The sequence below is a fragment of the Sus scrofa genome, chromosome 7 (genome assembly GCF_000003025.6).
Source record: "Sus scrofa isolate TJ Tabasco breed Duroc chromosome 7, Sscrofa11.1, whole genome shotgun sequence".
Classification (NCBI taxonomy): domain Eukaryota; kingdom Metazoa; phylum Chordata; class Mammalia; order Artiodactyla; family Suidae; genus Sus; species Sus scrofa.
Window position 1 is genome coordinate 19382786 of NC_010449.5, and position 23630 is coordinate 19406415.

The following is a 23630-nucleotide window of genomic DNA, read 5'->3' on the forward strand; positions in this document are numbered from 1 at the left end:
GTCCTGTCCTCCAAAGGGGAGGAAGCCAGGGGTGCTACGCCAGGCTCCAGCAAATTTTTCTCTTTAAAGGACCAGATTGTAGATATTTTAGACTTGGGACACAGTCTCTGTTGAAACTACTCACCTCTATTGCTGGGGCACCAACGAATGATTAAGTGTGCCTGTGTTCCAATAAGATTTTATATATGGACACTGACATCCGAATTGCATGTGATTCATGTGTTACAAAAAAATTTTCATTTACAACCATTCGAAAATGTGAAAACCATTCCTAGCTCACTAGCCACACAAAAACAGGTCATGGACCATTCTGCTGCCTCCTATTCCATCCAGCGAAATCCCTCTAGACAGCAGCATAAAGAATAAGTACCCTCACTCCCCATTAACAAGAAGGAGGCATTACAGAGAATACAGACACCTTTATTTAGGTTAGCACATATGTTTAATAGTGTTATATTAGAAAGGATACCTTGTCGATACATGGGGAAAAGGTACCATTTAACAAAGAAACCAACACTTAAGCCACAGTCCATGAGGGTCTGGTCACACACACAAAGAATGGTGCTCCCCCTCCCCCTGCCCATCAAGGTGAAACTGCTGGCATGCCACGTGGTATGTTTTCTTACCTCACTGCAGGTTTTTGGCAGGTTCTTGAGCCATAAACATGCTTGGCTTCTTAATACTGTGTATTCGGATGCTTCTTTGTTGATTTTTTAACCAACAGGTAAGACTCATGTCAGCTCGTGGGTCCTGCCAATGCCCTCTCCCTCATTCTCAGACCCTGCTCCTCTCATCTCTCCAGAGGTCCTCTTCCCTGAAGCCCTAGTGGCAGGTGCACAAAGGAGGAATGCTGGCTGCCATCCCACCTCACGCTCTGCTCCTCTGATGAGAAGCGGGATAACAAGAGAAGACCCACTTTCTGATCACTGGTGTGGCGTTTATTTTTGACCCACCGTAGATTCAAGATCCAGCTGTGGTGTAAAGATTAGACGAGCTGGGCTGGGGACAGGCTCAAAAAAAGGAGGAGTGGCAGAAGCAGCACTTGGCTACCTAGAAGGGTGGCCCTGGGTGTGATCCAATGGGAGCAAGGAGGGAGGCTTCTCTCCCTTGTCTTTTGCTCTCTTCACAAAGGGAATCCTTGGTCCTAGGAACAGAACTTGCAAGTGATCCAAAAGGTCCACCAGAATTTTCCCCCAACAGGTGGGGGCGGAATCTCTTTGTGTAGTTAGGAGAGGAGGCTGGAAAGCATGGATTTTGTAGCTTGAAAAAATTCGTATTCCACTCCTAGATCCACCACTAATTGGCTGCGATCTTGAGCAAGTTACTTAAACTCTCTGAGCCTTCAGGTCATTATGTGCAGCAAGAGAATAATCATATCTACTTTTCAGGGTTGATGGTAAGGATCAACTGAGCATGTAAAGTACAGGTATTACATACATAGCACTTAACAGGTGATCACTCCTGTATCCATCACTAGACTCTACTGACCTCATATTTGGGCTGCCATCCTCTACGCCAGAAATTTCCAGTTGTGCGCAAAAATAATATAACCCTGGCTACTAGGTAGGGCAGATTTTAAGTTTATGAAGCTAAATAGTGATGTAAAAAATTCACATTTTCCTTCTAACACCGTTAATGGTATTGAACTGAACAGCTATACAGAAAGTGTAGGCCTAAGACAAGAAATTATTCTTAAAAAACTTACATTCCTATGCTTTTTACTTTTGCCATTCCCCAGAAAGTACAATAATGAAAAATACGGTATTCTCATGAGGATGAATGTTAGCAATGAGAACAAAAGCACTCGAAAGCTTCATTTTTTTTTTCCAGTGGCCCCTGGAAACTATTTTCTCCATTTTCCTGTCCTGATGATCTCAACTGGATGGTTTAATCTCCTTGCCTCTCCACGTAGTCATAACAGAACAACTCTAGTTTCCCCCTTGTATGACAGAAACTTGTGCAACAGAATATTGCTTAGGTGTGGTCATGTGTGATGCCACAGCACCTGTTGTGTCTGTGATGGGCCCCACCTCTCATTCTAATCTCCCCACAGAGAAGGCCAAGGGCACCACCACCCAGGCCACCAGCCTCAGGATCACGGGCTGATCATCAGCCAAGCAACTTATCAGGCTACAATTAAAGTTCACTGCTCTGGGGTTATGCTATGTAGTTGGGGATGCTTTCGTTTTTTTCATATATTTAAAAGAAGATATTTAATAGAGAATGGTTTAATAAATATATCTTTAAACATATGAAGTGGATATCCACATCGAGTTACTAGGGAACGTGCCCGTAGGGCCTAATTATCATAAGCATACCATCTTCATCAGACTGGTCAGGGTTTGGGAATACCTTGACCAGTGTTAAAGTCATACCCACCTTCCTGCATCCACGGGGCCCACATCCCTGCAGTTCCTGAATCCGCAGATGTGGAGGGTCGAGTGCATATATTACAAAGTCGCTGAGTCTTTATTGATGGAGGTCCAAATGCATGGCCTATAGCATACACTCAATAAATGTCTAATGAATTAATAATCACTTTTCTTATGCTTAATGTAAACTGGGGCTGAGAGACGCCTCAGTGTAGCTTTTTTCCCCCCCTTGGAGAAAGAAAAGATAAAACTTCAACTTTCAACCTGCAAGTCGGCAAATGCCAGCTCCCTTTCTATTGCCTCTGCTCCTCAGAATACAATTCTTATTTAGCTCTTGAACTTCCAGGAGCTGCTCTCTAGAGAAAGCACAGAAGTGGTGGTTGGCCATGGCAAAGGAGCAAGACCAGGAGAGCTTGGCTCTGGACAGGTGTCCCTTCAGCACAGAAAACTTGCTGGACAAGGGACAACCTGCACCTCAGACACACACCGCCCTTGGATTCTGTGGGTCCTGCAACAGAAACCATGTTTGTAAAGTCGTCTTGAAAGGCAATCACAGCTCCTGAGAGAAACTGGCCCTGTTTACATTCATGTTTAACTCACCCTCCCTAAGGGTCTGCAGGTGGAAACAGGTTAACCTTTCTCCTAACACAGGGACATAACACTGTGGCAGCTACAAAACCACTAAGCTCTTTTAAGCATGTACCTTTGTGTCTCACCCAACCTCTACTCCTATGAATGAGCATCTCAGTTAAAAGAGCAATGTTTTTCTTTTTCATTTAGTGTCTCAAAAGCCCCAAGAAGAACAGGTCTTTTAAAATGCGGTGAGACATGTCCAGCCCAGTGTGAAAGGACGGAAACTATTCTAACAACAGTTAGTTTTATATTTTAACTTCCACTGACTCTCCCGGATTCAAGGATTCCTGTGGGCAGTCTTCTGGTCCACAACCGCTCCATTATCTGTCCTTTGAGCAATAGCTGAAGGCAGCTCCGTTTCTGAGGGAGCCGTTCATGGAAACTTTTGGATTCCCTCGCTCCATCCTCTCTCGGCTGAAGATTGTGTCCTGATCACTGTCAAACTCAGACTCGGACACCATGAGGCTGGAGTTGTGCTCTGTGCTTCGGTGCTTGATACCTAGGGAGAAGCAGACAGACATATCTTGGCGGGGAGGGCATTTTCCCTCTCAGCTGTCATTCTGGTCCTGTGCATGGAGCCATGCGCCCGGTATCTGCAAAGCCATCACTCACAACGCAGCAGGAGTTGGGGTTTCCTAGTGAGTATTAACAGGGCCTTTGGAATCACTCCTGAGCTAGAGGCCAAGTTTTTGTGGGGTTTTTTTGTTTGTTTGGTTGGTTGGTTGTTTTTTTTTTTTTGGCTTTCTACAGCCACACCTGGGGCATATGGAGGTTCCCAGGCTAGGGGTCAAATTGGAGCTGTAGCTGCCAGCCTACACCACAGCCACAGCAACGCCAGTTCCAAGCCACATCTGCAATTTACACCACAGCTCACAGCAATGCTGGATCTTTAACCCACTAAGTGAGGCCAGGGATTAAACACATGTCCTCACAGATACTAGTTGGGTTCATTACCTTGGAGTCATAAAGGGGACTCCAAGGCCAGGCTTTGTCACTTACCAGCTGTGTGATCCTGGGCAAGTTACCTAACCTCTCTGGGCTTTCAGTCTTCTCATTCATTAGGAGATAACAAAGCATCTACTTGCAACAAAGCTTCTTATGGTGAGGCTTAAGTGAGCTCGGGCACGTAAAGCTCTGGCCCACTTAGTAAGTACTCAATAAATGAAAACCATTATGATTTTATCATTTGGTCCAATCAAATATTTCTAACTGAATATGTGATTGCTGGAGATTAAAAAAAGAGAAGGGACAGGTATAAGATATGATACCTGTCCTCAAAGAATTTATAGTTTTTAGTTAAGGGTTTAAGACAAAGGCTCACAAGAAAATAAGTCATGACAGGCAAGAATTTTTTTTTTTTTTTTTTTTTAAGGCCATACCTGCAGCATATGGAGGTTCCCAGGCTAGGGATCAAATCAGAGCTACAGCTGCCAGCCTACACCACAGTCACAGCAACTCAGGATCCAAGCTGGGTCTGTGACCTACACCACAGCTCATGGCAATGCCGGATCCTCAACCCAACTGAGCAAGGCCAGGGATCAAACCCACAACTTCATGGTTACTGGTCAGATTCGTTTCCACTGCGTCACAATGGGCACTCCAAGAAATTTTTTAAAACAAATTTTATGTGATTTAGGAAGAGGTAAGCGCACACTTATAAGCTTTGGAGATGGTTCACACAGGATGGGATTTGGAGAAAGTGGTGGGTTTGGACAGGATAGAGGGGGAGCATGGAGTACACAGAGGCATCCAGAAATACTTGGAGAAAACTGTCTGAAGCAAACAATTCATGTAAGAAGGAATAAAAGAGAGGCTAGAGAGAGCGGCTGGCACCTCACAGAAAAGCACATGAATCCAAGAATCCAAGGGAAGACATGAAGTTTGGATTTTATCTATTGACAAAGGAGTGACTTGATTAAAATGTTATTTTAAGACATTACTAGAACCTGGTGTGCAGAACAGAAGGAAGAAAGGGGGGGACAAATGGAGAGCCAGCACCCCCCCCACCAAAGAGCAGCACAGTGTGGAGGAAGGGAGCCCGGCCTCTGGAGCAGACAGCCTGTCCACCCACCTTTGGCACCCACCAGCTCTGTTGCTCAGGCAAGGCGCTAAACTTCTCCGTGCCTCAGTTTCCCCTTCTATAAAATTGGGACAATCAGTACATCTCCCACGGAGCTGTTGGCAGCATGGGAATTCAATGGATGACGTGCATAGAATAGTACCTTGTGGAATTCTCATCGTGGCTCAGAGGTTAACGAACCCAACTAGCATCCATGAGGATGCAGGTTTGATCCCTGGCCTCACTCAGTGGGTTAAGGATCTGGTGTTGCTGTGAGCTGTGGGGTAGGCTGGTGAATACAGCTCTGATTTGACCCCTAGCCTGGGAATCTCCATATGCCACCAGTGTGGCCCTAAAAAGACAAAAAAAAAAAAAGAGTACCTGCTAACTATTACTGTTAGTCCACAGGTAAGATCACCAGGGTCTAAATTAGCGGGCTGGTGAGATGATGAGGAAAGAGGACAAGAGCCCAGGCAGGATGGGGTAGCCGGAGTGGGGACAAGGCACCCCAGACTGACACCAGTGCCTGAAGTGCAGCACCTGGTGATGCAGAGCAGGGGGTCCTGTGAGTAGAAACAGGAACGTCAGAAGGGTGAGTGGATTTTAGGAGGCAGGCAGGTGAGATAATGCCCCTCAAAGCCCTTTGTGCTCTTAGGTATAAAGTCTCTTTCTAATACCTCTGATATTAATTTTGTAATACAGATGGTGAGCACTTCATAAATGTATGCTATTATGTGGATTTCCTGAAAGGCTCTCCCTGCCAAAGCCCAGAACCACACTTTCCATGCACTGCCAGTCTTTCTGGCCCCTGTGTTCCCATAGGGCAGAGGCGTCCTTGCTTCCACAGGACCCTGCACTCTGGTGTGATTATCCTCCTCTAGGCTCTGAGTTTCCAAAGGCAGGCCCTCTGCTTCTTTCTCCTCCCCGTCTCCAGGGCCTAACTGGGAATCTGTGCAGAGGGTAGACACACATTTACTCTGGATGAGGTCTTGCATCTAATAAGTTTGAAGGCAATTACAGCCGTCTGTAAGAATTAATGTAGTCATAAATCCAGAATTATGGAAAATCCATAGAAGCCCTGCTAAGCAGCCTCAGAGGGCCAGGCAAGTTTTCTTAAGTCTCTAAGCATTAGGGAGGATTAGAAAGTTCATTGATGCAGGTAAGTGATAGTTCTAAGCATGGGGATCAATTCACATTGTGAAGAAAGTCACTCTTCTGTAAAAGCTTTTGTATCCATCTATACAATGGCTAATTATCTAATGAAGCCATTAAAAAATGTTTGGTTTGGAAGTCCAAATGTTTTGTGGCATTTTGTGTGAGGCAGACCTAAAGGGAACAGCATTCAGAGATGAGCTGGGGTAAAACAGCATCATAGGCCCACACCCTCAGACCATGAGCAGAGAAAAGCCAGGCACTGGGGACACCTGTCTGAAAAACAGTCTTATTCCTGGGGTCATCTGGTGAGTGTTCAACTGATAATAGGCATTTCCTATCCATCATCCATTCACGCCTCAAAGCACTTTGTCAAAATTTCATTAAATTTTTAACACAACCATCGCCTCCAGGTTAGCATATCCCTGGGACCAATGTATGTTGACTTTCTTCACAGAATCCCAGCCTCTCCCTGCCCAGATAAAGCACAGACTCAAGCCTGCTGCTCTCCGTTCACCCAAGGTGACTCTCAGACGCCTGGATCACATAATAGGATGCCTGGATCACATAATAGGAAGGCACCGGGAAGTCTTCTTGGAGATGGCCTTACCATATTTGGGCCTCAGTTCCATTCTTTCCTGGTCATCCATGTTATCAAGGATAGTGTACTTTGTTTTTTTCCTTATTTTAGTCCTTTTCCGTCTGAAAAAGAACAAAGCAAAGGTCAGCTCAGATCCTCAGAAAGGTTACTGGGATTCAGAATTCAAACACGTGGAGGACACTAAAGGCAATGTTTTGCCTTTAGAATGTTAGTACGTTCTATTAATTGACATCTTCTAGTGGTAATATGTGTACACAGCAGACTCTGAGTTCAGTGGGTCTGAGGTACATCATGCACCTTGAAGAAACAAGGGAGTTCCCGTCATGGCTCAGCAGAAACAAATCTGATTAGCATCTGTAAGGATGCAGGTTTGATCCCTGGACTTCCTCAGTGGGTTAAGGATTTGGTGTTGCCATGAGCTGTGGTGTACATTGCAGACCTGGCTCAAATCTGGTGTTGCTGTGGCCTTGGTGTAGGCCAGGAGCTGTAGCTCTGATTTGACCCCTAGCCTGGGAACCTCCATGTGCCGCAGGTACAGACCTTAAAAAAAAAAAAAAAAAAAAAAAAAAGACAAGAGACAATGGAACATGTGTCAGAATACAAATGGCCCCACTGCTATCACCCACGTAAGTGGAGGCTCTCACCCAAGCTTCAAGCCGAGGTGCCAGGGATCTTTCTGAAAATTCTCCATACCCATATGTTGGCCCAGAAAGCTTTTCTCCATGAGTAATTTCTTCCTCAGAAAAATCTGGATGAGCAAGTTTCCCCCTGAACCTATCCTACCTATCCTGGGATGTCCAAAGATGCAGGAATGAAAAAATGATTTAACTAGCAGTCAGAAAAAAAGACATTATAATGAAAAGAAATTATAATACATCCCTGAAAGGAATTTGCAACAACCTAGCCTTTCATTTTTTTCCCAACACATTAAAAATAACCAAGCTGATCTATTATCTCATCCTATGCTTCAGAGGACGATTTGAAAATACACATCAAGGGAGTTCCTCTTGTGGTACAGCGGAAAAGAATCTGACTAGTATCCATAAGGTTGCAGGTTCGATCCCTGGCCTCCCTCACTGGGCTGAGGATCCAGTGTTGCCATGAGCTGTGGTGTAGGTCGCAAATGTGGCTTGGATCCCGTGCTGCCATGGCTGTGGTGTAGGCTGGCAGCTGTACCTCCCATTTGACCCCTAGCTTGGAAACTTCCATATGCCTAGGGTGCAGCCCTAAAAAGCAAAACCAAAAACCAAATCAAACCAAACCAAACAAAAACAAAAAAAGCAAAAAAGGAAAAAGAACAAAGAAAAAGAAAATACACAACAAAACCATGGTAAGATGTATAGAGAGCAAAGGCAGCTTTCTAAGGGCTTGGGCCTCAACTCTGGGGTTACCAACTGGGTGACTTTGAGATCATTTTTTTATTACCTCTGTGACTCCATGGTCCCGCCTGTAAAATGGGAGTAAGAATAGTCTCTTATATGGTTGATGGGAGGACTAAATAAGATAATACATGTAAAGCGCTTAGAGCCATTCATCACAATGGCAAATAATAAATGCCCACGGGAGATCCCCGTTGTGGCGCAGTGGTTAACGAATCCGACTAGGAACCATGAGGTTGCGGGTTCGGTCCCTGCCCTTGCTCAGTGGGTTAACGATCCGGCATTGCCATGAGCTGTGGTGTAGGTTGCAGACGCGGCTCGGATCCTGCGTTGCTGTGGCTCTGGCGTAGGCCGGTGGCTACAGCTCCGATTAGACCCCTAGCCTGGGAACCTCCATATGCCGCGGGAGCGGCCCAAGAAATAGCAACAACAACAACAACAACAAAATAAATAAATAAATAAAAATAAATGCCCACGGTCGACCACTCTTATTATCATCATCTCTTTGATATAAATGTCACAAAGCTGCAGAATTTTTAAAGCCAAGTCCACCAAGGTAACCACCAACCCAGAAAGTTCTGGGAAAACTCAATGGGATGGCAGCTTCTAAGTGCCTGTGTCCTTATTCTCTTTTACCAACCCTATCTTTGGGAAAGTAATCGCAAATAAAACTAAAACAGTTTGTAAATGGTCTCTGAAAAAATAACTATTATGATGGTATACCAATTTTATGATAAACGTCTTCTTCGGAGCACATTTATAGAGTTTCATATAGGAAAGTGGAGCCAATGCCATCTTCTAAGATCTTGAGTAATCATTATCCCTATGAATCTCCTTACAGAGGGTCAGGCATGGGGTTCTGGAAGGTTCGGACAATTAGGCAGCTCGGGGGCTTCTCAGAGGTTAGCTCCATGGGGGGGAGAAAAGGAGAAATACTGAAAGCAAAACTTCTCTTTGGTGCTGGCATCATTTCACTTAACGTTTTGCATTTATGAAACAGAATTCAGGTAGATGAGACTGTTGCTTTATGGATGTAACATCATGAAAATCTAATGGATCGGTATACTTCTAGAACTCCTTTCTCTATGGAAGGCAAATTAGTCAGGCCACGTAGGTGGTGTTCCAGTGAACACAATGCGAAAATGACAGAAAAGACAGTTAGGTTTGATACAGAATCACTGAATCTTCTTGAAAATAGGACAGTCACAGTGAGAAAAGGCTGCTTCTATTATTATTCCATTTAACTAGGCACATAATGCCTCATGGGGGAGAACGCATTATAAAGTGCTTTTAAAACCCGGTTTCTCTTCATAAAAAGAGTAATTGTTGGGAATTCCCATTGTGGCACAGGGGAAAGGAATCTGACTAGTATCCAGGAGGATGCGAATTTGATCCCTGGCCTCACTCAGTGGGTCGGGGATCCAGCAATGCTGTGGTGTAGATCGAAGACACGGCTTGGATGCAGTATTGCTGTGGCTGTGGTGTAGACCGGCAGTTGTAGCTCCAGTTCTACCCTTAGCCTGGGAACTGCCATATGCCATACCTACGGCCCTAAAAAGACAAACAAAGAATTATTGTCAAGGAGTTTAGCAGTTTAACAAACCTGAGGGAAAGCCACTAAAACTGTCATATCACATTTCATGCTGCATCTTTATTTCAGGTAAATAAATAGGCATGCCAGGTACCTCTTGCAGCAGCAGATGCAAAGCCAGGTTACACCCCCTGTGAGCACCACGAGAGTGAGAGCCAGTATTGTCACATAGAACACACTCCACTCTGGAAAACAAGAAAAACAGAGCAGACGTGTTACATACCATTTGCAAAACAGCTGTATTTCAAAGACTCACAATGAATATTTCTGAGTCCTTACAAGCAAAGGCCATCTGTGGTGTTGCTACCACCTCACCAGGCTGGTCGCAGAGCCTAAGCAAGGTAAAAAATAAATAAATCAAGAGCAACTTAAAACCACCCTACTTTCATCCACTTGGATCAGGAACCTTAGTAAGCACATACTTCACGCTGACTTGCAAACAGAATAGTCTGAGAAAAATTCATCAATGAAGAAGTAGGGCCTCTTAAAGATTCATATGAGTCACGTCAAAATATACCAGAATCACAGAACCTCAAAAATAGTTCTGGCCTGGTTTGCTGAAAGCAAATAAAGAATTTATATGGCTGCCTATGCCATGGAGACACTTTTCATGGAGGCGGGCAGCCACTCAGAAACTACCAGAACTTCATTTTCTGGACACCCTTGCAGAAATTCAATGTAAAAAGCTTTGCAACAGCAACTCAGGAAGAGAGAAGCCAAGAAAGGAAATACACAACATTTAACTCTATTACAGGCTCTTGGAGTAATGATCTGAGGGCTGGCTATTTTTAATTTTTTTGTGGAGTAGAGAATGGGAATACAGGTTGGCTGTCAGCTTGTCCTCATTTTTCTGCCAATTGTGTCCATCTGGATCCCCCAAGACAACAAAATTTCTCTTAGAAATAGACTGGCATTAAGATGCAGTTTGCTCCTCAGCATGGCTGACAGAGGGGATGGCTCCAGTTTGGGGTGCCTGCTTGGGCAGACAGCCTGGGAGAGTGGGCCAAGTCTCTTGTTTATCTGGTTGCAGCCGGGTCCACACTCAGGGCCACTTCACCAGAAGATCCCACTCAGCTCAGTCAAGGCAGGTACCATCTGGAAACGAGGGCCACGTACCCAAAGCAACCTTCTCGGCAACGCCCATGATGGTGAGCCGAACATGCTCTGCCAAGGTGAACTTCCTCACTGGGAAGTTTCACAGAAGAGCCTTGAACACACCTCCAAGGTGAACTGCGGGAGGATTTTAAGCCATTGTTCCCCCAGCTTTGGGTGAGAAGGGGGGTGGACTCACAGCTGCAAACCTTCCAGATCTTTCTGACAATTCAGAAGTCTCCTCACCCAAAGGCACCAGCTCACCAGACTCACCACAGTTGCTCTCCCCATCCCGGATATAACGCTGGATCAGGTTCTCCATCCACAGCTGGGAGCAAATACAGCGCTTTGTGATGGGGTCGCAGTGACCGTGGCCAGAACACTTCAGAAGGCACCCTGCAAGGAGGCGAGTGGGGCAGAGGTCACCACAGAGAAAAAGGGGATCCTGGCTTCAGCCTGGGTCTTTTCATCACGTAGGCCCTGAAGAGAGGCATCTTACTGAACCAAGAGCCTCTTACAATGTGGACAGGGGTCCCAGGCTAAGTCTCTCATGTTGACTTATCTTGCTTCTTATCAGGAAGCAAATGGCAGAAATAAGCTAATACCTGCACCGGGAAACAGAAGGCTTAAAAATGTAGCAGAGGCATTCCCTTCGTGGCCCAGTGGTTAATGAACCTGACCAGTCCATGAGGTCAAGGATTCGATCCTTAGCCTGGCTCAGTGGGTTAAGGATCCGGCATTGCTGTGAGCTGTGGTGTAGGTTGCAGATGCGGGTTAGATCTGGTGTTGCTGTGGCTGTGGCGTAGGCTGGCAGCTAAACTCTGATTTTACCCCCTAGCCTGGGAACCTCCAAATGCCATGGACGTGGCCCTAAAAAAAAAAAAAAAAAAAATGTAGCAGAAACGTGGCACTCTTGGGCTTAAGAAAGATAAAGTCTAAGAATTTATGACTGGGGATGTGCACAAAGATTTATCTACATTGTAGCTTTATTTATTTATTTATTCATCCATTCATTCACTCTTTTTTATAGCCACACCTGTGGCATATGTAGGTTCCCAGGCTAGGGGTCGAATGGGAGCTGCAGCTGCCAGTCTACGCCACAGCCACAGCAATGCTGGAACTGAGTCTACACCACAGCTTGTGGCAATGATGGATCCTTAACCCCCTGAGTGAGGCCAGGGATTGAACCTACATCCTCACAGATACTATGTCTGGTTCTCAACCCTCTGAGCCACAACGGGAACTCCCACATTGCAGCATTATTTAAAATCAACATGATAGTCTGTGTAGACACTTGGTTATATAAATTGTGGGACATATCCAAGGTGGAGTAATGTATGGCCAAGAATATATTATTAAGGGATAGATTTTAAAAGATTGAGAAAGTGACCATAATGTGACTTGAGGTTAAAAAGATTTAATAATGTATATCAAATTATCCTGGTTGTATTAAGTTTTCTAATGGTGGGGGAATTGGAAGGAAAAACATCAAAATATGAACAAAAGTTATCTTGGAATGGTGGGAATTCTAGACTCTTGAATCTAGAGAATTGTTCAAATTTTTCCTCTTCCTGGATATTCCAAATTTCCTACAATAAATAAATGTTACTTTTGTAGCTAGAAATAAAGGAGGTATTTAAAAAATTAATTTAGGAGTTTCCGTCGTGGCTCAGCAGAAACAAATCTGACTAGTATCCAGGAGGACAATGGTTCAATCCCTGGCCTCGCTCAGTGGGTTAAGGATCTAGCATTGACATGAGCTGTGGTGTAGGTTGCAGATGCAGCTCAGATTTGGCATTGCTGTGGCTGTGGCATTGGTCAAATGCAGCTCCAATGTGACTTCTAGCCTGGAAACCTCCATATGTTGCAACGCAGTCCTAAAAAAACAAACAAACAAAAAAAAATTATTCCATATAACAGAGAAAGTCAATCGTGGATAGGTATATATGTGGAACAAATTAAGTTTTACTACCCCAATAGTAACATGGACCTAGTAACTCTCTCATCATCCCCAGTGTCTATTGAAATGACCACCTTGACATAAGGGACTCATGTTTCTCATACAGTGGGGACAAAGACCTGGGATAAGACCACATGGTAACAGGAAGAGGTGGCAAATAAGGAGCTAAGAAAAGAGGCACAGCTGGAAGGCACTTAAAAGCGATCTTAAATTGTCAGTAGTCTACAGGCCACCACCATCATCACGACCTAAGGCATGACGGTCAACAAATGATATAAACACAGCTTTTCTGGCCAATAACACTTATGTGTCTTTAACACCATTGTTTAAGTATGAAAATTCTGACAATGACCAGTATCTGAGAATATAGTTTTAAATATTGACTATGATAGGAGTTCCCATTGTGGCTCAGAGGATTAAGAATCTGACTAGTATCCAAGAGGATGTGGGTTTGATGCCTGGCCTTGTTCAGTGGGTTAAGACCTGGTGTTGCCACAAGCTGTGATAGGTCCCAGATGTGGCTTGGATCCCATGTTGCTGTGGCTGTGATGTAGGCCTGCAGCTGCAGCTCCGATCTGATCCCTGGCCTGGGAACTTCTACATGCCACAGGTGCAGCTCAAAAAACAAAACAAAAGAAAAATGACCATGACTGTTGTTTCTCTCCAGTTTCCCACCAAAATAAAGTTGGAAAAAATGTATTGCAGGAAACCGACTGAAGGCATAAATGCAAAGCAAATCCCACATGTCCTCTTTCTATGCCAGTAAAATGCAGCCATGATTAGCAAATCTGATTCTTTTAGAATATTCCCTTAGGGATTGACGTAAAGAAATTAGAAAGATAATTAAATATTAAACTTCATTCCCTCTTAAGTCAAAAAAGATGATGAGACCTGGCCATGGTCCTTACATGTTGGAACTAAATCATATTTCACCTCTTCCAAGAAATCTCTTATTTTAACCTCAGTGGGTAGTTACGTTTCTATTAAGACTCATTGCATTTAGTTGGATGGGATTAGTCCGGTGCAATCCAATTCTGAACATACAACAAAGAGATGTTTACATTCCTTGAACTCTAAAACAATATTTCGGTAGGGGACATACCTGCCGTGTCAATCCTCAAGACTTTGAAAAGCAAGAAATCAGCCTTTTCCTTTGAGAGCCGCCTGTGCAGATTGCGGGCCACTTCTGCAGCTTTGAGGACCTGGAAAGGGGGCCCGCTCTGTACATAAAACACAATCACGGTGCTGCAGAGGAAACAGAGAGAGAGGACAGCCACATGGTCAGATGGTGACAAACACGCCGCATCCACCCCAGCCATCTGACAAGCGGAGCTGAGGAGGGAGACTGTCACAGCTCTGTGGCTCAGCAAGGACACAGGGCGTACCCTCTGGGCCAAGGAACAGATCAGTTTCTATGCACAAATAAAGGCTCTTTTGGTCCCATAGTTCAACTGATGATGACAGACCTTGAGATAAAAGGAGCAAAGTGGACATGCGTGGGAACAGATACAACCACACACAGAATGATTAACTCTCAGACACATCTTTACCTTTTTGTGGAGATATACCCACAATGAAAGTCACTCTTCTAATGTGTGTGATTCAGTGAGCTTTCGTCTACTCACAAAGTTGTGCAACAATCACTGCCATCTAACTCCAGAAAATTTCCATCGTCACAGGAAAAACCCCACATGCATTAGCAGCCACCTCCGTGCCCCACAGCTCCTGACAACTGCTGATCTACTTTCTGCCTCTGAGGGTTTGACTATTCTGGGCTTTTGATATAAATGGAATATATGTGAGGAATCTTGTGTCTGGCTTTTTTCGCTTAGCATAATGACTTTAAAGTTCCTCAAAGTTGTTGTGGCATGTATCAGTATTTCCCCTTCCTTTGAATAGCCAAATATTATTCAATCATATGAATATATCTCATTTTACTTACTCACTCATCAGTTGATGACATTTGGATTGCATATACTTTTTTTTTTTTTTTAATTTTAGGGCCGCACCCATGGCATATGGAGGTTCCCAGGCTAGGGGTCAAATTGAAGCTGTAGATGCCGGTCTACACCACAGCCACAGCAATGCCAGATCCAAGCCATGTGTGTGACCTATACCACAGCTCACAGCAATACTGGATCCTTAACCCACTGAGTGAGGCCAGGGACTGAACCTGTGTCCTCACGGATGCTAGTCAGATTCTTTTCCACTGAGCCACGGCAGGAACTCCAGATTGTATATACTTTTTGGCTATACAAACACCACTGTGAATGCTCACATACCAGATTTTGTATGGACACATGTTTATCATTTCTCTCGGGTATATACCCAGCAGTGGAGTTACTGGGTTGAATGATAACTCTACGTTTACTGTTTCGAGGAACTGACAACCTGTTTTCTACAGTGGCGCCACCATTTTACATTCCTACCAACAGTGTGTGATATTTGCCAATCCTTTTTATGGTCTATCTTTTGGATTTTAGCCATCCTAGTGCATGTGAAGAGACTTTTGATTTGCATTTCCCTAATAGCTACTGGTGTTGAGCATCTTTTCATGTGCTTAGTGGCCATTTGTATATCTTTTTTGGGGAAATTTCTATTCAAATCTGCATTTGTGGGAGTTCCTGTCGTGGCGCAGTGGTTAATGAATCCGACTAGGAACCATGAGGTCGCAGGTCCAATCCCTGGCCTTGCTCAGTGGGTTAAGGATCCGGCGTTGCCATGAGCTGTGGTATAGGTTGCAGACGTGGCTCGGATCCTGCGTTGCTGTGGCTCTGGCATAGGCTGGTGGCTGCAGCTCTGATTAGACCCCTACCCTGAAAACCTCCATAAGCCACAGGAGCGGACCTAGAAAAGGTAAAAAGACAAAAAGCAAAAACAAACAAACAAACAAAACAAATCTGCATTTGTTTCCAAATTGGTGCCATCAAGAAGTACCACAAACTGGGTGGCTTAACACGCCAGAAATTTATTCTCCTCCCACAGTATTAGAGACTAGAATTACAAAATCAAAGTGTTGGCAGGACCATTCTCTCTCTGAACGGCTCTAGGGAAAAATCCATCCCATGCCTTTCTCTTAGCTTCCGGGGTTGCCAGCAAGCCTTAGCATTCTAAGGCTTGTAGACACATTACTCCAATCTCTGCCTCCAGCATCACATGGTGGTCTCCCTGTGTGTCTGTCTCGGTGTCTCTTCTCTTCTTATAAGGACACGGTCACGTTGGATTAAGGGTCCACCCTACTCCAGTATTCTATACTGGAGTATAGAATAACTAATTCCACCTGCAATGACTGTTTCCAAATAAGGTCACATTCCCAGGTACCAGGGGTTAAGTCTTGAACATACCTTTTTGGGAGACACAAGTCAACCTACAAGAGTTCTCATCATGAAAATTTTGTCAAAATGCTTTGTGTCTATTTAGATGATCATATGGTTTTTGGCCTGTATTAATATGGTTTCCTATACTTATTGATTTTCACATGTCGGACTCACCCTTGCATTCCTAGGATAAATCCCACTTGGCCATGGTATATAATCCTTTTAATATGTTGCTGGATGGGAGCTTCCACTGTGGTGCAGTGGGATCGGCAGCATCTTGGGAGTGCTGGGATGCAGGTTTGATCCCTAGCTGCACACAGCGGCTTAAGGATCTGGCGTTGCTGAAGCTGCGACTTTGTTTGCATCTGTGGCTAGGATCTTACCCCTGGCCCAGGAACTCCATATGCTCCAGGATGGCCAAAAAAAAAAAAAGTTGCTGGATGGATCCAGCAATTCCACTCCTGGGCATATGTCCAAAGGAAATGAAAATAGGAAATCAAAGAGATAAATGCAGTCCCATGTTTACTGCAGCATTATTCACAATAGTCAAGAAATAGAAACAATTTAAGAGTCCATCAACAGATGAATGGATAAGAAAAATGTGGTATATACACACAATGGAATGTTTTTCAGCCGTGAGAAAGAAGGCAATTCTGCCCTCTGTGACTACATGGATGGACCTTGAGGACATGATGCTAAGTGAGATAAGTCAGACAGAGAAAGACAAACACTGCATATCAATTATATGTAGAATCTCAACGAGAGGAACTTGGAGTTCCTGTTGTGGCTCAGCAGATTAAGAACCTAACATAGCGTTTGTGAGGACGCAGGTTCAATTGCTGGCTTTGCTCAGTAGGTTAAGGATGCGGCAAGCTGTGACGTAGGTAGTGGATGCAGCTTGGACCTGGTGTTGCTGTGGCTGTGGTGCAGGCCAGCAGCTCTAGCTCTGATTCTAACCCTAGACTGGGGACTTCCATATGCCACAGGAAGAGTCATAAAAATAAATAAATAAGCCGAACTCATAAAAATGGGGAGTAGAACGGTGGTTACCAGGGTTGAGGGATTGGGAGTGAAGACCTGGGGAGATGTGGAAAGCTACAAACTTGCAACCAATAGATAAGTAAGTCCTAAAACTCTAATACACTGCATAGTGATTACAGACAATAATACCGTATTATAAACTTCAAGGTTGCTAGGAGATTAGTTCTGAATTTTTTCCCACCACAAAAAGGAAATGATAATTATGTGATGAGATAGAGGTGTTAGCTAACGCTATGGTGGTAATCATATTGCAATAACACAAATTTACAAAATCAGGGGAATTCCCGTCATGGCGCAGAGGAAACGAATCCAACTAGGAGCCATGAGGTTGCCAGTTCAATCCCTGACCATGCTCAGTGGGTTAAGGATCTGGCGTTGCTGTGAGCTATGCTGCAGGTCGCAGACGTGGCTCAGATCCCATGTTGCTGTGGCTCTGGCGCAGGCTGGTGGCTACAGCTCCGATTCAACTCCTAGTCTGGGAACCTCCATATGCCTCGGGTGCGGTCCTAAAAAGACAAAAAAAGACACACACATACACACACACACAAAAAGTACAAAATTAACCTGTTGAACACCTTAATCTCATGCAATGTTATATGTCAACTATAGCTCAATAAAATCAGTAAATAAATTTAAAAAAATGTTAGCATTCCCATTGCAGCTCAGCAGGTTAAGAGCCTGACACAGTGTCCGTGAGGCTGTGGGTGTGATCCCGGCCCCGCTCAGTGGATTAAGGATCTGGGGTTACCGCAAGCTACAGTGTAGGTTGGTAGGTCTCAGGTGTGGCTCAGATCCAGTGTTGCTGGGGCTGTGGTGTAGGCCATAGCTGCAGCTCCAATTCAACCCTTGGCCCAGGAAATTCCATATGCCAGAGGTTTGGCCATAAAAAGAAAAAAAAATATGCTGCTAGATATATTTTGATAGCATTTTGTTGAAAAGTTTTGCTTCTCTGTGCACAAGGGATATTGGTCTGTAATTTTCTGGCTGTGATATCTTTGAATAGTTTTGACGTCACAGAATGAGCTGGGAAGTCTTCCTTCCTCTTCTATTTTTTTGAGAGAGCTTGTGAAAGTGGTGTTATGTCTTTGAATATTTTGTAGAATTCACCAGGGAAGCCATCTGGTCTCAGGCTTTCTGGGAGGATTTTTGATTACTGATTCAATCTCTTCATTTGTTCTAAGTCTGTTAAAATGTTTTATTTCTTCTTGAGTCAGTTTTTGTAGTTGTGTCTTTCTAGGATTTTGTCCATTTCATCAAGGTTAATAATTTGTTGACATATAATTGTTTATAGTCTAAAGCTTCTCATTTCCATAAGGTCCGTCGTGATAGCCCCTTTCGTTCCAGATTTTAGCAATTTGAGTCTTCTCTCTTTTTTTCTTGGTCATTCTAGCTAAAAGAGTATCAATTTCATTGGTCTTTCAAAGAGGCAACCTTTCAGGAGTTCCTGTTGTGACTCAGCAGGTTAAGAACCTGACTAGTATCCATGAGTATGTGGGTTTGATCCCTGGGCTCACTCAGTGGGTTAAGGATCTGACGTTGCCACAAGCTCAGCGTAGGTCACAGACATGGCTTGGATCTTGTGTTGCTATGGCTGTGGCATAGGCCACCAGCTGGAGTTCCAATTCGACCCCTAGCCTGGTAACTGCCATACATGGCAGGTTTAGCCCTAAAAAGAAGCAAAAAAAAAAAAGGCAACTTTTCATTTTATTGCTTTTCAGACATATGCTTAGTTCAGTGCTTGATATTTTATAAGTGAAGGCAATGTATGATACACTTTAGAAAGAGTTATATTTAAAAAACTAGTATTTTTCATTTCGTATTTTTCTAAGTAAATGTCAGCTATCTGAAAAACAAACCTAAACAGAATAACTGGCAACAACTGGCAAATGTAGGTTTCATTCCCAAATTCTTGCTTTCTCTCCCCATCCCATGCTATCATTTTTTAAATTTTTCTAAAAAATTATAGTTGATTTACAATGTTTTGCCCCCACTCTACTGTTCACATCTTGAATAAGACACTTAAAAAAAAAAAAACCCAATCTGAATTATAAATCGCATAAGAAATCAAGGCAGGAGTTCCCGTCGTGGCGCAGTGGTTAACGAATCCGACTAGGAACCATGAGGTTGCGGGTTCGGTCCCTGCCCTTGCTCAGGGGGTTAACGATCCGGCGTTGCCGTGAGCTGTGGTGTAGGTTGCAGACGTGGCTCGGATCCCGTGTTGCTGTGGCTCTGGCGTAGGCCGGTGGCTACAGCTCCGATTGGACCCCTAGCCTGGGAACCTCCACATGCTGCGGGAGCAGCCCAAGATATAGCAACAACAACAACAACAACAAAAAAAGACAAAAGACAAAAAAAAAAAAAAAAAAGAAAAAAGAAATCAAGGCAGAGGTTGAACCTCAGAGACTCCCAGAAGATGGCAGTGGTAACCAAGCTCCTCTCACACGGAGAGAAGTCTCTGCCCCATGAACATGAGGTGGGACACAGTCTGGTTGTGACACGTCCCCGTGTGTGCCCCAGACCATTTGCACGCCTTTTGATGATACCAGAACTAAGACCCGGCTCCCTCTGAAATTCTCTAACTCCTTCAATCAGAACATTCTCAATCAACAAACATTTACTGAGATTTGTGGAAAGAACCTGGAATGATACTGTCCCTACTGCTCTCCTTTGAGAAAAAAAAAAAAAGTGGGGTGGGGCATAGGAATGGGATAAACACATGTACAAAGAGAAAACGAGCAGCTTTAGCCTGGACTGCCTGCAGCTCACACCTGAGGTCCGAGTGGGCCTGAATCCTCTGAACCTTGATGTCTGAGTCCAGCACATCCAGCAGCACCGCCAGCTGCCTCACCAGGGTGTCCTTCTGCTGCTCGTCAGCTGCCCGACGCCAACCTGCAGGATCAGCTCCACCAGGCCACTCTTCTTAGGGTCTGGGGAAACGAGAAGTCACAGGCTTTCCTCTTGAAATCTCAGGCTTAATTTGAAATATAAGGCATTAGGCCTGCCTAAGAGCTAGCATTTAAAATGACCCCCCTGGAGTTTCCATCGTGGCTCAGTGTGGTTAACGAATCTGACTAGGAACCATGAGGTTGTGGCTTCAATCCCTGGCCTCGCTCAGTGGGTTAAGGATCTGGCGTTGCTGTGAGCCGTGACCTGCTGTGTAGGTTGCAGATGCGGCTTGGATCCCGTGTTGCTGTGGCTGTGGCATGGGCCGGCGGCTACAGCTCTGATTGGACCCGTAGCCTGGGAACCTCCATATGCTGTGGGTGCAGCCCTAGAAAAGCAAAAAGACAAAAAAATTTTTTTGAATAAATAAAATAAAATGACCCCTGAGAAATTTCTACATTTGGGTTTTAGGGCTCAGATCAATTCTGCCAAATGCACAGGTGCCAGTATCTGTGAGCACTTTTATTTTATATCGGTTTGTTGCCTATTATTTTTTTCAGCCACCCCTGTAACATAGGGAAGTTCCCAGGTCAGGGATCAAATCCCAGCTGCAGCTGTGAGCTATGCCACAGCTGTGGCAACACCAGATCCTTAACCCCCTGCACCACAGTGGGAACCCCATATGTTCTCCAGATGATCATTAAGCATGCCTAGTCACCTTCTGGGTTTGTCCAGAATTCACACCTCACACACGTCCCCAGGCCTGGGAGGGATCTTAGTCTCGGAGAGAGGCGGGCCCTGCCCAGTTGGTGCTGGGGGGCAGCATGGCCACCTCACTGGAGCTGCCCTCCCTCACACTCTCAGGAACGGAGCCCTTGCAGCCCCCTCACGTTAGGTCTTTGTCTTCTGGTAGGAAAACCAAAGGGACAAGGGAGTCCTGCTGCCAGATCCAATCCTCCCTGATAAGTTAGGAGGCTGGATCTGTTTGGGGACAGAAAACAAAGGGCAGAGAAAAACCCCAAAGAGCTGCAGCCACAGGAGGCCTCTCACGCCAGGTCCCACTGTCACCTGCATAGTGCCCCAAAGGCTGACCACCCCGCTCAGAGAAGCCCATGAGCACACCTGGCCGCACTTCCACCGTGGCCGTGTCCGTGTCCGAGGCTCCCTGCCCATCGGCCACTCGCAGGCGGAAAGTGTAGACCCCCTCCACCAGGTTGGTGAGCTGCAGGGCTGCGCTGTGGTCAGAGCCACCAATGACATCCTGAGAAACGACACGGTTCTTGACTCAATACTCACAGTTCCCAAGGTCTGGGCCTCTGTTGATCCCAAACCTCAGAGTCTTATCTGTTTCACGTACGCAGGATGCTAGGGGCCAGGCTGAAGAGGAAGCAGGGCAGTGGGTTAGCTGAAATCTGGTTAATCCTCAGCCTGCCTTCCACTTTTAAAGCTCCAGGAGGCCCAGTTCTCAGTTATTCCCGAGCAGAGCTTCCCTTGGGCCCTCCAGGAATTACCAAACTCCATCCCACAGAGGGAAACCATTGAAATGAGGGCTGGAGAGGGAAGCACCCTCTCCGAAGATTTTTCTGGGTCTTACTTTCAAACATAGTTTTGGAATGCTCTTATCTAGGATTTTCGTGGTGGATCATGTTCACCTTCTCAGAAGACCCAAGAGGGTGAGGAGAGACATCTATGCTTAAAGAATTCCAGAAGAATCTTCCAGACACCTGTTCTGAACATGCTAACAGAAGAAGGTGGGGAATTCCCATTGTGGCGCAGTGGAAACAAACCCAACTAGTTTCCATGAGGATGTGGGTTTGATCCCTGGCCTCACTCAGTGGGTTAAGGATCCAGGGTTGCCATGAGTTGTGGTGTAGGTCGCAGACACAGCTTGGATCCCGTGTCGCTGTGGCTGTGGAGTAGGCCAGCAGGTGCAGCTCCAGTTTGACCCCTAGCCGGGGAACCTCCATATGCCTCAGGTGGTGGCCCTGAAAAGCAAAAAGAAAAAAAGGAAGAGGGTGCTATGCAAGTGCTCTGATGAGGGAGCCTTAGACTCACACTTAGAAGCTAATCCACCATCTGGCTCAACAGTATTCCCTCCGGAGGTATTTTTGAAAGTTAAAGCATTTTCAGTTATTTCTGTGGGACCACTCCTTTGGTACATCTCCAAGAATAAGTTTGCATCTCTCAAGTCCTTAGCAACAGCAGGAATGAAGATATACCTAAATTTACAGCTTAAGAGGCAGAGTGATCTAATAGGGAAAAATGCCTGCCAGGAACTCAAAACCTAGGTCTATCTGGTTTGACTAAGGATTAGTTAGTTGACCTTGGCCAAGTCACTTCCCATCTCTGTATCTCATTTTCTGTCTCCATGACATGGGAATAGCAATCCTCCATCTATTGGCCTATCTGGTAGAGTGTTGAGGAAAAGGGAAGAATCCACTTGGATCAAAATAGGAACGATGGGAAAACTGAGAAGCAGAATGAGCCCCATGGGAGACTTGGATTCAAAGTCCCTCCAGGCTACGGCTTCCTACCCTATGCAAAATATGAGCAGGGAAAAAGCCAGAAAGGGCTTTAGATTTGTATAAATTGAACAGCAGCCTCCTGCCTCCAGCCCTCAGAAGAAACCTGGAAACATAAACACATTAGTGGGGAACATGGACAGGAAGATGAGGTCATAACGGAGACATTGCTAGGGACTTAACCATGTCCCCTCATATTTGAAGCCCTAACCCCTCAATGTGACTCTATTTGAGATTCGGTCTATTAAGAGATGATTAAGGTTAAATAGGAGATGATATGGGTGGAGTCCTGATCCCATAGGATTAATGTCCTTATAAGAGGAGATACCAAAGAGCCCCTTCCCAACCTCCTTATCCCCGCCCCCTACCTCTCTCCCATGTGAGGACACAGCAAGAAGGCAGCTGTCTGAGAGTTAAGAAGAGAGCTCTCACCATGAGTTAACTTGGTCTTGGACTTCCCAGCCTCTGGAACTGGTATAATATAAAGGGCTATTGTTTAAGCCAGCCAGTCTGTGGCGTTTAGCTATGGTGGTCATAGCAAAATAATCTAGATGAACGGACAGTGTGGTTCAGGGGCAATTCCCTTCAAGTACTCACTCCAGCTGCTGGACTCTGGCCGTCCCGGATCCACAGATAGGACACAATTCCTTGGTCATCAGTAGACCTTGAACCATCCAAAGTAATGGAATTATTGGGAAGCACAAGAACATGTCTGCCACCAGCCTGGGCTCTGGGAGGACTATTATTTTCTAAGTCAAATATAGCAAAAATGAAAGCAAAGAAATTGATTTAAAACACTTGTGAGACAAGTATGTCATAAAATTTCCCTGACTTGTACCATCTTGCAGGTAGGTAGATTTACAGTCTCTAGAAAGCATTATTTTCTGCCTGAAATACCCATAAGATAATACACAGACTTTCAGGAAGCTCTCTTTGCACTTAACCAGTTGTAACTTGGCAGCCTATACACTTTTGGGCAGTTTTCTACTATTACAGTTTTTCTCTTTTCAAAAAAAGAAAAGAGTGAC

The 23630-nt window shown here is 44.9% G+C and overlaps 1 protein-coding gene across 1 annotated transcript in view; it reads right to left on the reverse strand.

Annotated features, from left to right (window-relative positions):
* Window positions 404-23630, reverse strand: part of KIAA0319 (KIAA0319 ortholog) — a 104481-nt gene continuing 81254 nt past the window's right edge. Inside the window, 9 exon segments of the mRNA XM_005665630.3 lie at window positions 404-3504; window positions 6827-6918; window positions 9882-9972; window positions 11153-11275; window positions 13942-14084; window positions 19966-20068; window positions 20071-20124; window positions 21203-21341; window positions 23200-23351. Of these exon segments, the coding sequence (XP_005665687.2) occupies window positions 3326-3504; window positions 6827-6918; window positions 9882-9972; window positions 11153-11275; window positions 13942-14084; window positions 19966-20068; window positions 20071-20124; window positions 21203-21341; window positions 23200-23351 (1076 nt within the window). The 3' untranslated portion in view covers window positions 404-3325.